The sequence below is a fragment of the Limanda limanda genome, chromosome 21, assembly GCF_963576545.1.
Source record: "Limanda limanda chromosome 21, fLimLim1.1, whole genome shotgun sequence".
Lineage (NCBI taxonomy): Eukaryota > Metazoa > Chordata > Actinopteri > Pleuronectiformes > Pleuronectidae > Limanda > Limanda limanda.
Genome location: NC_083656.1, coordinates 11,081,673 through 11,096,576, shown reverse-complemented (window position 1 = coordinate 11,096,576; position 14,904 = coordinate 11,081,673). Strand labels below are relative to the sequence as shown.

The 14,904-nt window shown below is 42.6% G+C and overlaps 1 protein-coding gene across 1 annotated transcript; it reads right to left on the bottom strand.

The window, feature by feature from the left end:
• Positions 1-606: 606 nt before the first annotated feature.
• On the bottom strand, positions 607-13,423 carry LOC133027784 (carnitine O-palmitoyltransferase 1, liver isoform-like). The gene is made up of 19 exons (XM_061094902.1): positions 13,320-13,423; positions 10,139-10,284; positions 9,371-9,510; positions 8,815-8,986; positions 8,320-8,421; positions 7,926-8,063; positions 7,651-7,728; positions 7,358-7,465; positions 6,799-6,886; positions 4,424-4,619; positions 4,152-4,340; positions 3,955-4,060; positions 3,750-3,866; positions 2,559-2,723; positions 2,315-2,443; positions 1,988-2,143; positions 1,764-1,877; positions 1,505-1,597; positions 607-1,232 (listed from the first exon to the last, which is right to left on the bottom strand). The coding sequence occupies exons 2-19, from the start codon at positions 10,277-10,279 to the stop codon at positions 1,107-1,109; spliced, it is 2,358 nt and encodes a 785-aa protein (XP_060950885.1). The 5' UTR covers positions 10,280-10,284; positions 13,320-13,423; the 3' UTR covers positions 607-1,106.
• Positions 13,424-14,904: the final 1,481 nt, after the last annotated feature.

Here is a 14,904-nt window from a genome sequence, read left to right as displayed (position 1 = left end):
GAACCCAGGACATTTTGAGTTGGATACGGATTAGGAGAAAGATCCAGTATATTTTTCCCGCACTTTCTTTCACATTGTGTATACCATTTATGTGTTTCTTTGATTTCTCAATTCTTAATTCATGGATCTTGTTTTGTTTTCTTTAAATCGGAAATGTTTAGAGGACTTTATGCATTTATGAATGTGTGCAATTTGCTTCGGGTCAAAATAAAAATCCAGATCTATTGAATCTAAATGTGGTTTCACGAGGGGACTGAGGAGGACAACAGAGGACATTTAGGTTAAAAATATGGTGTAAATGACGCTGTCCCATTAAATTATGACTTAATATTACAACGTTACTCTCAAGATATTACAATATTATGATCAAAATCCAATTCAGCCCTAATACTCCGTCGTAGAGCACAGCGTTACAATCATAAATGTAAAAAGCAGAAAACATTGAGAAGTCACAGACTTCCGAGATTTATAAATACCTCTTCTCACTGTTTGGACGACGTTGCATTCAGATCATAGAGACTGATGTCACCTGGACGGTCCTGCACGTTTTCTCTCCGTGCTGATGCTCCCAAGACCAAAGATTCATCACACACATGTACAGTCGCATTTTCACAACAGATCTTTAGTGGCACAGAGAATGTGGCAATATATACTGCACTTGGTTTTATATGAAATTCATCCCTGCGATTACGTAACGTTGGCAACTCCTCTAATACCTTTGAGTGGTGCAATTAGCCGTGACCTTTCTAAAATAATCAAACTAAATAAGTAAATAAGTACTTTTTACATTGAGGGCTTTTTTCTAAACAAACAGACCCACTGGTTAAACTGTTTAAACTAAACCAAACCAATTGAACATACTGTATTAGAATCACTTTGTTTGAATTGTTATTCTATGCACCCTCTCTCCCTTCACATACCGATCACACGGCTAATATAAACACACTTATACAGATGCAAATCAGTAAAAACAACAGCTCCTTTATGTCAGTTTCCTTGTGTAGATTTCTCTTATCATCACACTGGCTATAAAATTCTCCCAACGCATGAGAAAAGAAACTTCCCTTCCACCGTTTTCCCTTCTCCCTCCTGAGCAGCTACAGTATCTACAGGTCCTTCTTGACCTCGGGCCGCCTCTCTCCCGCACAGTAAGGATCTCTCGGGGCCGGGCCGAGCAGCTGTATCAAGTCATGCAGGGCTTTTCTGATCTCGGCGCCAAACTTGTGAGCATCCTGGAAGGGAGACACAGAATAGAGAATGATCTCTGATGTCATCATATCACTGTAATGTTCTTTTTGGGCTTATTTTTCAAATGATCCTCCGACACAACTCTGAAAACAACAAGAATAATACCCATCATGTACTAGAATACAAATACTGAGCTTGATCAGTAGAAAAACATATATTTTGTTTACTTGAAAAACATTTTCGGCCCCAATATGAGGAGTCTACTTTATTCACTTTCGTTTTGCAGTGTAAAATTACTGATTCCCGTTTTACTCACAGTTTCTGGACATGAGATCTTGCACGAGATGTGGAAGTTAATCAAGTTGTTTCCCACGATGTAGTAGGAAACCCCATACCCATCATCAGCCACCTGAAAGCAGTCAGAAAACATTTATACTCATGGCTCTGTAAGAACATCAGATCACAAAGCCACCTCTAAAAAGAACATGTGTTAAGATTATTAAAAAAAAAAACGAATAGCAAAATTACATTACACAGACAAAACTAATCCAACAACATTGTAATGTGACACTGACCGGACCAAAGCCCCCTCCACAGGAGACATACTCTGGGTGGTTGACTAAGTCAAAGAGCTCCACCTGCTGGACAGGAGTCTGACTGGTGGACAGACGCCAAGGCTCAGACAAAACCTGAGACAAACACAAGAGGCAAATGCATCAGTTTGTTTAAGTCACGATAAAGAAAAGGGACGTGACTGAACTGGACTGATGGGATCTGTGTGATTAAAGAAGAAATTAACCTCTTTCAAGAAAGGAGACTCTACTCCGAGGTATTTGGAAACCACGTAGAGGCAGAAGATGTGTCTGTCGATACCAGATCCAGTCATCGCCAGGCGGTAAAGATTCTGGTGCTTCTCGGACGCAGAGCGGAATAAACGCCTGCACACATCTGCTGGCTGGTGGAGCAAAGTATGATTGGCATGACTAGTTGGCATAGCAAATGTTAAAAATAGACACCGTCTGATTTATATGAGGGAAATAGCTATTGGAAATAATCATTGGACAATAAAGAGAAGCCATTATCGCCCACTTTTGAAAAAGACGATCACATCCAGCATCTGTCTCACCTCTCCAGCCTCCAACGCTCGGACGAAGGCGGCGCTCTCGTTGCTGCAGGAGCGAACCGTCTCGGTCCTGCCCTCCCTGAACAGACGGGTCATGGAGGCTTCGTACGTCAGACAGAACGTCCCCCGGCTCTGCAAAGCAAAAAAAGAAAAAGTCACATGCAACTCGTAATGTAGACGTTCCCCGAAAGCAACAGATTGCTCTCGTGTCAACCATGTGTGTGTTACACTTCAGAGAGAGACTCACCCTGTAATAGGCCAGCTGAAGTGCCATTTGAATGAAGGCGTCGGGACTGACTCGACACTTCTTCACCCTTCCTTTGCCAAAGTCTTGGAAGGATAAAATGTGGAAGTCCAAGTCGTCGGCCAGAGCCTGGGCCACTGACAGGGACTGAGAGATCTGCTCCTCACACTGAGACAGACCCCAACAGTTAACATCAGCAGGACTGAGACATCTACAGTATGACTTTTACACTGTAACTTACACATACACCGTACCTCTATATTGTTTGACATATTGACCCAGCTTCTACCAGTTTTTAAAATTTCAAAATTTCAACCTGTTATTGACAAACACTTTTCCAAGTACAATGCATGGCAGCGTGAATACAACTGAAACCATAAATAAATGAAGTTGCTCTCCTGCTAAGTGCTGGATAAGAATAGATGGACACAACCCATGTTTAGATGTTTTATATATGTTTGTTAATACCTTCAAGATACAAGATACAAGATAAACAGACATGTGGTTTACGTTCTCAACACTGTAATTAATCCTGAAAACAGTGTCCAAATTCATCCTTAGTTTATAATGATCAAGAATAGTGCAATTATTATTCAGGTCATTCAGGTGGGTGGTACAAAGGATCTTTTTTGGGCTCTTTTGACACTCTATACTGAAACTTCTAGGTTTATCATTATGCAAATAAAACTGCTAAAATATACTCGGTCAGTTGGTTGCAAAATTACTTTTGAAGTTTACAGGCTACAGTGAGTAATTGCTAACTGAAAAAAACAAGCAGAGACACTAGAGGACTTTACACAGGGCAATTGGCTGGGTCAGGATCGTATTGTTATGCTGTTAAACATTTCTAAAAGGAAGAAAAATGGTGACCCACCCTCAGACATTAAATAATATAATCATCTACTACTAATAATGAAACATCTTGCTTTCTGTCATACTTGAGGTTAAACCAGCATCACCCTCTGCTGTGAAAGCTACAGTATCTGTTTAAAATTGGAATCATTTAATTATGGTTAAAAGTTTCACCATGACCATATAATATAAATGATGGTGTTTACAGTACATGCATCATTTCAATTTCTTGATGCATGTTTTAAAAGCCAGTATGGGTTGTTGATGACAGGGGAGTCAGAACCTGTTCTTTAGCTAAAAGAGGAAAAGGCTTTTAGGATCATGTGGGAGCGGAGGACTCACCTCTGGAGGAATTTCCCAGTTCAGCTTCTGTGGTTGTGGTAGTGATGAATCCACATCTCCTTTGCAGTGACCTTCTTCATTGTAACCCAGGTGGAAACAGTCGGTGGCAAGGGTATACTGGAGACACACAACAATCTCAAGTGTCAGACTCTTCTCGGGGAGATGGATGATGGTGTCCAACCCTAATTTCTGTTGCTTTCCTTACCTCCCATAGGTGTGCGATCACTGGTGCGTCTGCCCACGAGTGCTCTGCGTTTATGCCTTTCTTACCATTCTTGAAGTAAACCACTGAGAAGGACTTGTCGAACCACCTGCATGGCCACAGAAAAAGAAAGACCAACATTATTCTAACTGGCTGCTGAATGAGTTCACAAGGCAGTGGTCGGTTTAGTGAAGAATTACCTGTCGTAACATTTCCCATGCAACAAGCACTTGGCATAGCGATCTAAACTAGCCACGGGGTCATCTCCCAGCATGCCCTGCTCATCATCATCCAGGGTCACAAAGAAGGCGGCTCTCTCGATGCAGTCCAGAGAGCGTTTGTTGACCCCACTACTGAAATACTTCTTCCTGGCTTGAGCCCATGGAATTCTGTTAAACATTTTAGAGGAAACTGGTGACGTCACATCAGGGATCTAGTGTGATTTAGTCACAAGAGGCTTAATAAAGCTGACCTGTCTCCTGCAGTCAGTGCTCCCAGTTTTGCTTCTCCTTGGCAAGGAGCTGTAGTGTCATCGAGGATCCTCTGAATTTGGAATTCAATCTCTCTGGGGGACAGGAGTCTGCCGGCCTGGTACACCCTCAGACGAAAGTAGCGCCCCCTGTGGTAAGCCACTATGTAGTCACTGTCCTGCCAATGTTGCAGAGTGTCTTTGGATAAAGAAGAAAGGAAATATTGTATCATTGATTCATAGGCAAAGATTTGGAGTGAATTTCTGCAGTTCAGAGTAGATGGTAATGAGTTGCCTTGGCAACGGATTCACAAAATAAATGATGCAGATGTGCCTTAAGGTTTATTTACAACCTCAGCATATATTTAATTGAATTTAGTTTGAATTGGGATGAACACAGCAACTGACTGCAACATGCCCTATTACATTAATTTGATAACATTTTTATATAAAATCTAATAATTTCCGGACATCTCCAAATTTTATTGGCTTCACATTCGGAATGTGTATTCATAAAAACGCCAGCAACACTGATTCTCCAGTTTGGCATTCTACATACCGAGTCAGAGTACGTGAGCCATAAAAAGTTTAACTTAACCCTCATCTTGCTATAGTGAAGTTACTCATTTGCCACATCCACAGAGCGATATTTACACAGCGCAGTTCCAGATACAATATGTTTGAGGAAACAAAGTCTTGGGAAAATAGCTTGAACATTTTCTACTGGATAATCATTAGAAAGAGAACAGATGTCCGTGTTTAAAAATAACCTTACACTGCGGTTGCACTGTATGCCTGCGCCAAACAAAGCAGTTTCTGTGTACATATTTGAACATGATTATTTCCCCAGATTCATATTAGGTCTATGTGACTTTGACCACTGAAACTTAATCACTGAAAAGAAAATTCCCTCTTGAGATGTAACATTCCAGAGGCCAAAAACCAGAGGTCACTGTGACCTCGAATGAATTTATCAGTGAGTCCAATTGAATTGATGTAATGAAAGTCGATACAGAGAGTCCTAATATGACACATTCACAATAACATGAGGTCACACTGACCTTGACCTTTAAACCTCCAGGCACCAAAATCGAATCAGTTAATCTTTGAATCCGAGTGAACGTTTGAACCGAATTTGCAGAAATTCTCTCAAGCTGATCTTAAGATATCATGTTCAAGACAACCTTAAACATAATTTTAGGCCATCATGGACAGACGGACAACCCGAGAACATAGTGCCTCTGGCCACTGGCTATCGCCGGTGCGGAGGCATAAAAGCAGCACCTGTTGCCGAAAAAGAGTAAGAAGTGGACTTATGCTAGGAGGAGTGACATGGGACGGATGTTGGCTGTGAGATCGGTCTCCACTCAATTATCATCTTCGGAAGACAAATTATCTGAGCCATTAAGGCCTGAACCACACTTATAACTAACCAATATGTTGTACTAGAAGGCTGAAGATGAATCCAAAAGTTGATCTTGAGGGTGATTTAAATAAATGTAAAACTTACTGCAGGAGACATGCATGAGAAAAGATCAGCGCTGTACCACCGAAAGAGATTTGAAATGACTGACAGATGAAAAGATGTACAAACATATTGAACATGAACATTTAGTTTGTGTGAAACAGGGATGCCTCTTATCTTAAATTATTACCAATACACAATAAAAATGTTGAGTATAATACACACTGTTTTTGACATTTAGAGATGTAAAACTGGGATTTTACCAGCTGCAAAATATATATAAATACTACCTGTAAGCGTTCCAGGGATTCGACAAGAGTCAAACATCCGCTCAAACTGATAGGAACAGCAAGGAACTGCAGACCTCAACAACCACTGAGCAGGATAAAAGAAGGGTGGGCCAGTACAAAAACAGAAGTATGGGCAAGATAGGGAAGAAACAAAGGGGATGATAGAAGAAAAACATAAAGGTGTGTTGGGAAAAGGAAACCAGGGTTGAGAGGGACAAAAAAAAGAAAACAAAAATGTGTGGGCAGAAGAAAGTAGACATTAGTTGAGGACAGGACCTTCCCAGAGACTCAGACAGACCTGAGATGACACCGATAAGAGATGACAGGATGAGCTGGATAGAAACAAATACTGTTTCAGGAGACTACACAGACTCACACATACACGCATGTTGGCTCTCACACAATTTCCTATCCCACAACGCCAGACATCATCAGCTTGCCTCATCATCTCTGAAGCAGCAGTGTGTTTGAATCGCTCACTGTGAAGCCACTGCAGGCTTCCTCCTGGTTGTTAATTGCTGATATTCAGGCGATATCATGTATCAAACAGTCTATCAGCGCTGGGGGGGACATCCCGCTGCCACAGTGTGTGTCTACGTGTGTGTACATGTCTGTCTCTTTACCGGACTCCTCTCCAGGAGTGCGTGTGGTGTTGAATATCCTCTCACACTGAGCTGCACACAGAGGAATGACAGTGCCGGGGATACGACTCTGGGAAACACAAGAGGAGGAGGCGAAAGCGTAAGGAGGAGAACAGAGGAGAGCAGTGGAGGAGACCGTAGAGTCAAGCGAAAAAGTATACAGATCATAAAAAGAGCCAGAGGAAAAGTAAAGAGGTAAAATAAGGAGAAATCAAGCAAGAGAAGGAGAGGTTGAAAGGAGGACAACAGGGGGGAGGGGATGAGAAATGAGCATGGTATGAGAATATGAGGGAAATGTCTTCACATACACATAACTAGATAGATGAGTGATATTTACTAGACACTCCAGACACACAAACACTAATGGATGGATGTTACTCACACAATCAAAAAACATCCATATTATATAACTATAACTATTAACACAATATTCTGTGGAAGAAACATCCCAATGACATGTTTTCCATTGCACGGATATGATAATAGTGAACGTCTATGTATATGGAGCAGCTGTGTGGGGATGAGTGGTGGCGAAACTCACAGGTTTAATCTCCTCTTTGTTGAGTTTGCGACGGTACAGAAAGAAGGCATGGATGCTGTTGCCTGCCCTGGCCGCCTGGATAGGCGTGGGTGTCACGTACAAGAAGTCCTGCGGGAGAGGAGGAACAGACACAGGAAGTCAAGAGGACGAGGCTAAACGGTTGAGATCAACCAAACAAAATGATACACAACTTCAGCTGGGTTTAAAAATGTCACGTTTTCCTGTCAGCAGGATTTCGCACAGTTTACAGTTGAAGCACAGTGTGTGGACAGGAAACGGGAACATTTTCATACCATGCCATAGTAGTTACTGTTGACCATGATTGGGCTTCGTCCCCGCAGGTAGACGTATTCCTCCCACCAATCACTCACCTAAAACACAAGACCTAGTGAGAAAGCGAATACTGCAGCCAACTGGCAGTCACATCACTTGCATATGCAGACAGGATGAATAATTCAAACCGCAGAACCGCACAAAGGCATGCATTGTTAATGGCATTTTAAATTTCCTGTGGACATTCGAAGAAGCCACGCTTACTGTAACTAGAGTATTGTGGTCAGGCACTTACATAGTTGGATGACCAGAGAGCTTTGAGTTTGAGGTACCACTGCAGGCGTTTGCCGAGGCTGCTCTCAAACTCTGCGGCGAGATTGGTCATGCGTTCATACTTCGCATCATCCATCAGCGGACGCACAGATTCCAAGTACTGAAACAGAATGCATGTATGTTAGATATGCAACTATTCCAGTATATAACATAGATTTGTTAAATATCTCTATTTAGAGAGGTGGATATCTTGCATTTCCTATACATTTCAGCTTTCAGCCACATTAGAGGACAGAAAAGACAATTTTGTGCAGCACAGTCAGAAGACAAAGAATGTGAGAAAGTGATGCATTTGTTTTGGGATCAGTAAGTAGCGTATTTATGTCCTTTCGTCTCTGCTTCGTGTGATGTCTCACCCTCTGGACTGTGTCCTTGACAGCGGGCACAGGCAGGTTTGGCAGTGAACCTTGGTAGCTGTAGAGTAGAGGCTTTCTGCCAGAAAAGATCCGCACCAACGCCTGGCACAGACACACAAATATTTTTGTGAGGACATGTATAAGATCTTTTATAAATTCTTCAGTTTATCATATATCATAAACATCTAAAGTAAAAACCCTTGTAGAAGAATAAAATTACTTTTTAACCTCATCAATTTATTTCCTGGAATTATTTTGTAAATAAGTAGGTCATTCAGTCAAGAAGTATAATATGTATTTTGTAGAATACAACATGAACATTTTGTAGCATTTGAGGACATAAAAACTGATATTTTATTCCTCCTAAAAAACAATTAGATGAGCTTTAGATTACATTAAACTGCACTGGCAGCACAAAATCAATATCCTGACATCAAAGATGACATGGTGAGGAACAGTGAAAGGCGGGGTTGAAGATTTTTAAACGGCACTGACCACCCAGACTTTGGTTGTGTAGGACATTTTGCCATGTTGCTCAAACATCCAGCGGTGGTAAGAGAGGAGCTGCTTGAGGCACAGGCGCATGGTGAAGATGAGCAGGAGCCACAGCATGGTGCTGAAGAGCACTGCTGACACCACCGTCTGGCACTGGCTACTCATCGACTGGCTGGGGACGATGGGAGTAGGTGGACAGATGGATAGAAGGGGGGTGGGGGGGTGGTGGCAGTGAGTGAAATACATGAAGAGAAGGAAGATGGCCGGTAGTAAAAGACACCAAACATGAAGGATGGGGGGAGGAGAGACAACACATTTTTGATTAATTATAGAGCAAGTTTATATTTCATAAATTTGTCCAAAATCATAATCATAATAATGGACTGTGAAGAAGGTAATCTTAAGGGGTGAGGATGATGTAAACCACACTGGCGATGTGCTATTTATACTGCAGACGTCCTCTCTGTGACACAGCACACAGCCAGGGAACGTGGAGGAGTCTGGTGAATCATAAGATTTATCATTAACCGTTTCAATGAGTCATATGATGAGTTACCTGACCGGCAGGTGTTCCTGTATCTTGGCTATGAGGCCCATGGAGGGGTCGGAGCGAGTGTACATGGTGGCCAGGATTGCAATGACCACAAAGAGCCAGGAGGAGGGGCTAGCAGGATACACCCCTGTTACCACACCGTTCTGTCAGAAGTCAGAAAAGAAAGATCGACTTTAAATCCAATTCTTCATGTTTACACACACTGTCTTTGACATAACGAGATGCCCCCTCTCAGCACCCTTCCAGTTCTGTTATTATTAGAGTGAGTTAAAACTGTCAGGGAGTCAATTATTTAGCTAAACCAATCATTCCACATCCTCTGTTATAAGTGAGATCACAATAACATTTTTATGTAATGGCATTTTGGCAGGTTTGCCCTTTGCTATGTCATATCACTTTTGTTAAGTTACAAATGTTCAAGTCAACAGCAAAGGGAGTCCTTCTCTCCGACACTCAACACTGCTCCTGAAGTGCCTGAAACACCTTTTTTGCATTCCTAGTTCAAGTGTATACAACAGAGCTGACAAATGAGTAGAATGAGTAGATAATAAACATTAAAACCATAATATGGACAAAGTGTCCTTAACAGATTCCTCCACACGGATCTCTGACACACGTGCGAGTGCTGACAGCTGACATACCAAGAGGAGGAGAAGCCTCCTAATAATAAGGAAGAGGAACCTTGTAAGCAGGGCTGCAATTAGTGCAGATGGTTTTAGGACTGAAACATATGGTACGCATGAACAAACAAAACAGGAAGAGCGGAGATACCTTAAGTCTGATGATGCGCTTCTTCCAGGATCGCACACCAGAGAGGTAGATCTCAGTGAGGGCCTGGTGGGACAGCTGCAGATCAATGCCCTCTGGGGTGACGGTGAACTGGAAGGCCACCGCCTGGTGGGCTTCTGCCATGGTTACTGTGCACGATGAGAGGGGAAAAAAGGGAGAGAGAGGAAAAGTAGACGCTTTTTTTAACTGATCGATAAAGCTGCTTTCAGAGATCTCAGGTCTACTGAAATTAAACAGAAAGGCTGTATGTGAGAACACAAATATCTGAGTCAGGAGCTCCACTCAATCTTCAGAGTTTTTCCTGCCAGCTCCCTAGTAAAAACTCTGCATATTATCAGAATGAACCCATCTTAGAATACAGAAAAAGATCCGGAGGAATAACCCAGAGCAAGTGGGCGGAATTATCTGCGTTATCTTTACCATGCTGCAGTTAATAAACACTGTTGCCTGATGGTGTTTATCCAACATAACCAAAATCACTCTATTTTCCCTCGCACTTTATATTCTGTTGTCAGGCACCAAGAGTCACAGAAGACAGAACTGGCAGTGGGTGGCAAGCTAATCACAGGGAGACCAGAGCTTCTTTCAGGCACTGAAGTCAGGACGTTTTCCTCAAGTTTTCCAGTAGGTGAGATCAAATAATCTGGAGCAACTCACTCGGACATTTGCGACGTAAAAAGTCCCGAAAATGTCTGAGTGAGCAAGTGGGCAAGTTGTTTATGTCTATAACATGTGATGGACGCAATATTTAAAAAAGGACCATCAACCTCAATGTAACTGCTATTGACAACAAACACAGAGAGGTCATCAAACACAGAGAGGAAAGAACAACCACACTTTTTTTTCTCCTTTCATAACCAGAGGGAGTCAGTTCCGCTTCGGTCCCTCAGTGTGACACCTTTGACACAAGGCAAAGTTTAATCCTTGATTAAGAAAGCTCCGTCTGCTCTTCAAGTTTGCGGTTAAAAAATTCTATTGCAACAAGACAAAAACTACCAAAAAGAACAACGTAAACAACACACACAAGCAGAAACTTATGGAAAGACTGAAGTTGCCGTCAAGTGCTGTGATGGGACTTAACAGACGATTCATCAAACTGATTATGAATTTCACAAAAATTCTGTGTCAGGTCAGCACATCAAAACAAATCCATCTTACACATGAGTATTTTTAGGACAAGCTTGCATTATTTATGACTCCTCTCGAATGCAAAGTCAGCTTGAATTTGATGAAGTTCAATGGGAAAACATTCACTGGATGCTGATATGGGTATTTTGTTTTGTTTAAGGCTATTACTGCTTCTCTTCACAAAGGGAATTGATTTTCCTCCACAAATAGGCTATGGATAATGCCCTGAGGTTTAGTCACTGGGACACTGGACTGCACCCCCATCGAGGCTACGTCTGCTCTCATTGTGTGTGTCTAAAAACACACACACTATTATCCCTAGGTCCCACGGAGGTTCTGCTCTTTAGGTCACGTCCTGCACATACAGTTGTACCTGTGCCTTATGCTCTATGAATAGAAAATAAGAAGCTACTAGACCTTCAAAGACCACCAGCAGCAGGTTTATTGCCAGTGTGTTTGACTAAGCTCTGCCTTATCATAACTTCTCTTAACCAGGCTTTTCCTGACAGTCTGCCCCACAAGAAAAATATTGAAAATAAAGCAGCATGTTGTAACACCAGGATCCTTTATGGGAACAAGTACAAAGTATAATCTGGTTATTATTATCACACTCACAGTGTTGAGGCAATTATATAAGCTTTCCAGAATTTCTCCCCTGAAGTACTGAATCTTTATGTTGTTTTAATTCCCCAAAACTAATCTGTACAACCCATATAACTGACAACCATAGTATTAGCCAAGGTCACACTGAGGAGAACCTCACACGCCACTGAATGGAAGCCATAGATGATGACCAGGGAAAAAATATATAATGAAACCATTGATATGATTCATGTCGGAAAAATAAACAAAAAAAGTCACTACAACTAAGTTTTAGAGTCACTAAAGTTTAAGCTTATAATTTAAGAACGTAGGACAAGATGGTCAATATTGTTGGAGGGTTTTAAGTTGCAAATTACCAGCGGATGTTAGCAATGTGTCTTCAGTTGTCTACCTTAGCATTGTCAGGTGTTTTCATCCTTTAACAGCAAGACACCAGCTTGCAAAACGGAAATGTTTCCAGGGGAACCAAAAAGGTGATAAACCTGGCTGTAGTTCAATGCTTTGTGAAGCTATTGAAGTCTGCTACTCGTCAATGGTGATGTCATTGTAGGGTTTTCGCAAATTGCAGTGTTTTTCTGTATTTGCATACGTCCGACTTTATACAGCGCATGTGCCGTCAAATTGATTGAAGAAATTTTTCGTAATTCGCACATGTATTTTCTATTTGCATGTGTTTTTCTCGGCCCGTACAGGCCCTACACAGGTCGATCCCATGTCCTTCGCCTCTTGGGGCCCAGTTGGGATCTTTCCTCCTGATCCAGAACCATTGGCTGCATGGTTCTGCAGGGTGTGATGTCTCCTTTATGGTCTGGCACAGGGCTAAGTCTCGTTCAGACCACAAAAGCACTGCACAGAGATTTTAAAGACCTGTAACATTCCAGTTACACACAGAAGTCACACGTTGCTCTGAGCCACAGAAAGGTCAGTGTCTTATTTACTGTCAGCGTTTCTGAGGGTGTGTTTATGTGTGTGTCACTGATTCACCAGCACTAAACTTCACAAGGGAAGTTGATGTGTAAACTCTACATGGACACACCAGCATAGGAACATGCAGGACAGATAACAGTAAACATGACACAGCAGCTCTTTCAGCCACATAAACACACACACACAATTTTTTTCATTTTAACAAATCAAATTCAACTTAACACAATGTAACACCTCTTAAAAAAAATGCCCAGTTTCATGGTGACCACAAAACCACAGTATTTTTAAGGTTATTTATTTACATATTTTGCCAACAAAGCTCCATGATTGAAAGCTCCTGTGTTGGCTTAGCTTGATTGTTATGCTAGCTGCTGATGCTAGCGCTGTTAGCCGAGCATCCTCCAGTTAGCTGCTCGCCAACGGCTGCTAACGGGAGACGGGTCCGGTTCCCCGGGGCTCACGCATCGCACCGCCGTCACCGACACGCTAGCACCGGGTAGCATACCTGTTGTCGCCGGGGGACAGCTCCAGAGATGCGGGGATCCACTGTTGAACTTCTGACGTCGATCAGGTGTCCGGCCCTTCTTCTTCTTCTTCTCCTCCTCTTCCTCCTCCTCCTCTTCTTCTTCCTCCTCCTCTATGAACCTCTGGACTACACTGCACGGAGCTAGTGCTGCATTCACTGACTGTGGGAAATCATGCTATCATGCTATCATGCAGAAGAAGCCAGTGAACTCATGTTCACAATTAGAGGGAAGACTGATGAATAACCCAACTAGGATGGTTCACACTCAGTTGAGCACAATGCCCAGCCACACACGTAGAGGTATCAGTCCCTTGGGCCTCTAATATTGTCATGTCATGTCATGTCATGTCATGTCATGACATGACATTTTAGAGGCCAATTTAAGGGACTGGTATTGATCATTTCAACCTTTCCCCTATTTTACAAAACCATAACCTCATTGGTGTGGGTATTCGTTTGTTGATGCTTTAGAAACAGGGTGAAAAATCAATGCTGCACAACCTTATTGTTGGAGAACGACGAATCTACCCCCTAGGCCAGGGGTCTTCAACGTTTTTCAGGCCAAGGACCCCAAAACTGGTGGACAGATGGAGCAGGGACCCCTACTATATATATCAGGGGTCACCAACACGGTGCCCGCGGGCACCTGGTCGCCCGCAGGGACCCCGCGAGTCGCCCGCAAGGCATGCTCTAAATTAAAAAAAAAAATTTAAAAATTTAAAAAATAATTTAAAAAAAAACGAAAAAATAATTACATTTGAAATTAAAAAAATAGTCAAACCGCCATCTCACTCTATGCCAGTGATACTCAAACAGCTAGGGCGCGCAACCGGGAGGGGGACACGTGTGTGTGTGTGTGTGTGTGTCCAGACAGCACACACACACACACACACAGGCCCCGGGGCTCCGCCCCCAATCATTCGCTCAGAGCAGTGATTCTCAAACTGTGTGGGGCGCGCGACGTTAGGAGGAAATGTGAGGTGGAACTAATATTAGAGCTGAACTCATGTTTTGACGTCTGCATCTCTTTAACGGCGGAGCAGTAAACAAATCGCTCTTTCGCCGTAGCCAGTGGTCAGCAGCCCGCGGCTTCAGCCCCTCTGCAGCGGCTCCTTGTGCAGTGATGTGCACGTCGCGCACACACTCAGGCCCCGGGGCTCCGCCCCGCCCCCACCCACTCGCTCAGAGACACACACAGTGGAGAGCATCGTTCACGTGAAGCAGGCGGTCAGGGACAAATAAGAGACAGTGTTCAAAAACCAAGTTGAAAAGAAAGTACGATGAAACCTGTCTTGCTCTTGGGTTCACAGTAAATGTGGTATGACATGAGGAGAGACCAGTGTGTATTTAATGTCTGAAAACTCTATGAGACCAAACAAATTAAGAAGACACTGAGAAACATTACACCCTGTTACATGCATGTGTTCTTTTTGGTTGAGCTTTATCATCTTTGTGACAAAGTGATTTTAATTGAATTAATTTTTCTCTATTTTTTAAAAAGTACAGACTGATGGAGGAATGTAGTGATAAATGTCACCAAGTTGAAAAGAAAGTAAGATGAAGC

Bases quoted from the DNA above. Each gene is read 5' to 3' on its own strand.
- LOC133027784 (XM_061094902.1), bottom strand. From the start codon at position 10,279: ATGGCAGAAGCCCACCAGGCGGTGGCCTTCCAGTTCACCGTCACCCCA. The intron at 9,511-10,138 runs GTATCTCCGCTC...GACTTCTGACAG, and splicing joins AGCGCATCATCAGACTTAAG to AACGGTGTGGTAACAGGGGT. The intron at 7,729-7,925 runs GTAAGTGCCTGA...CTTGTGTTTTAG, and splicing joins CTCTCTGGTCATCCAACTAT to GTGAGTGATTGGTGGGAGGA.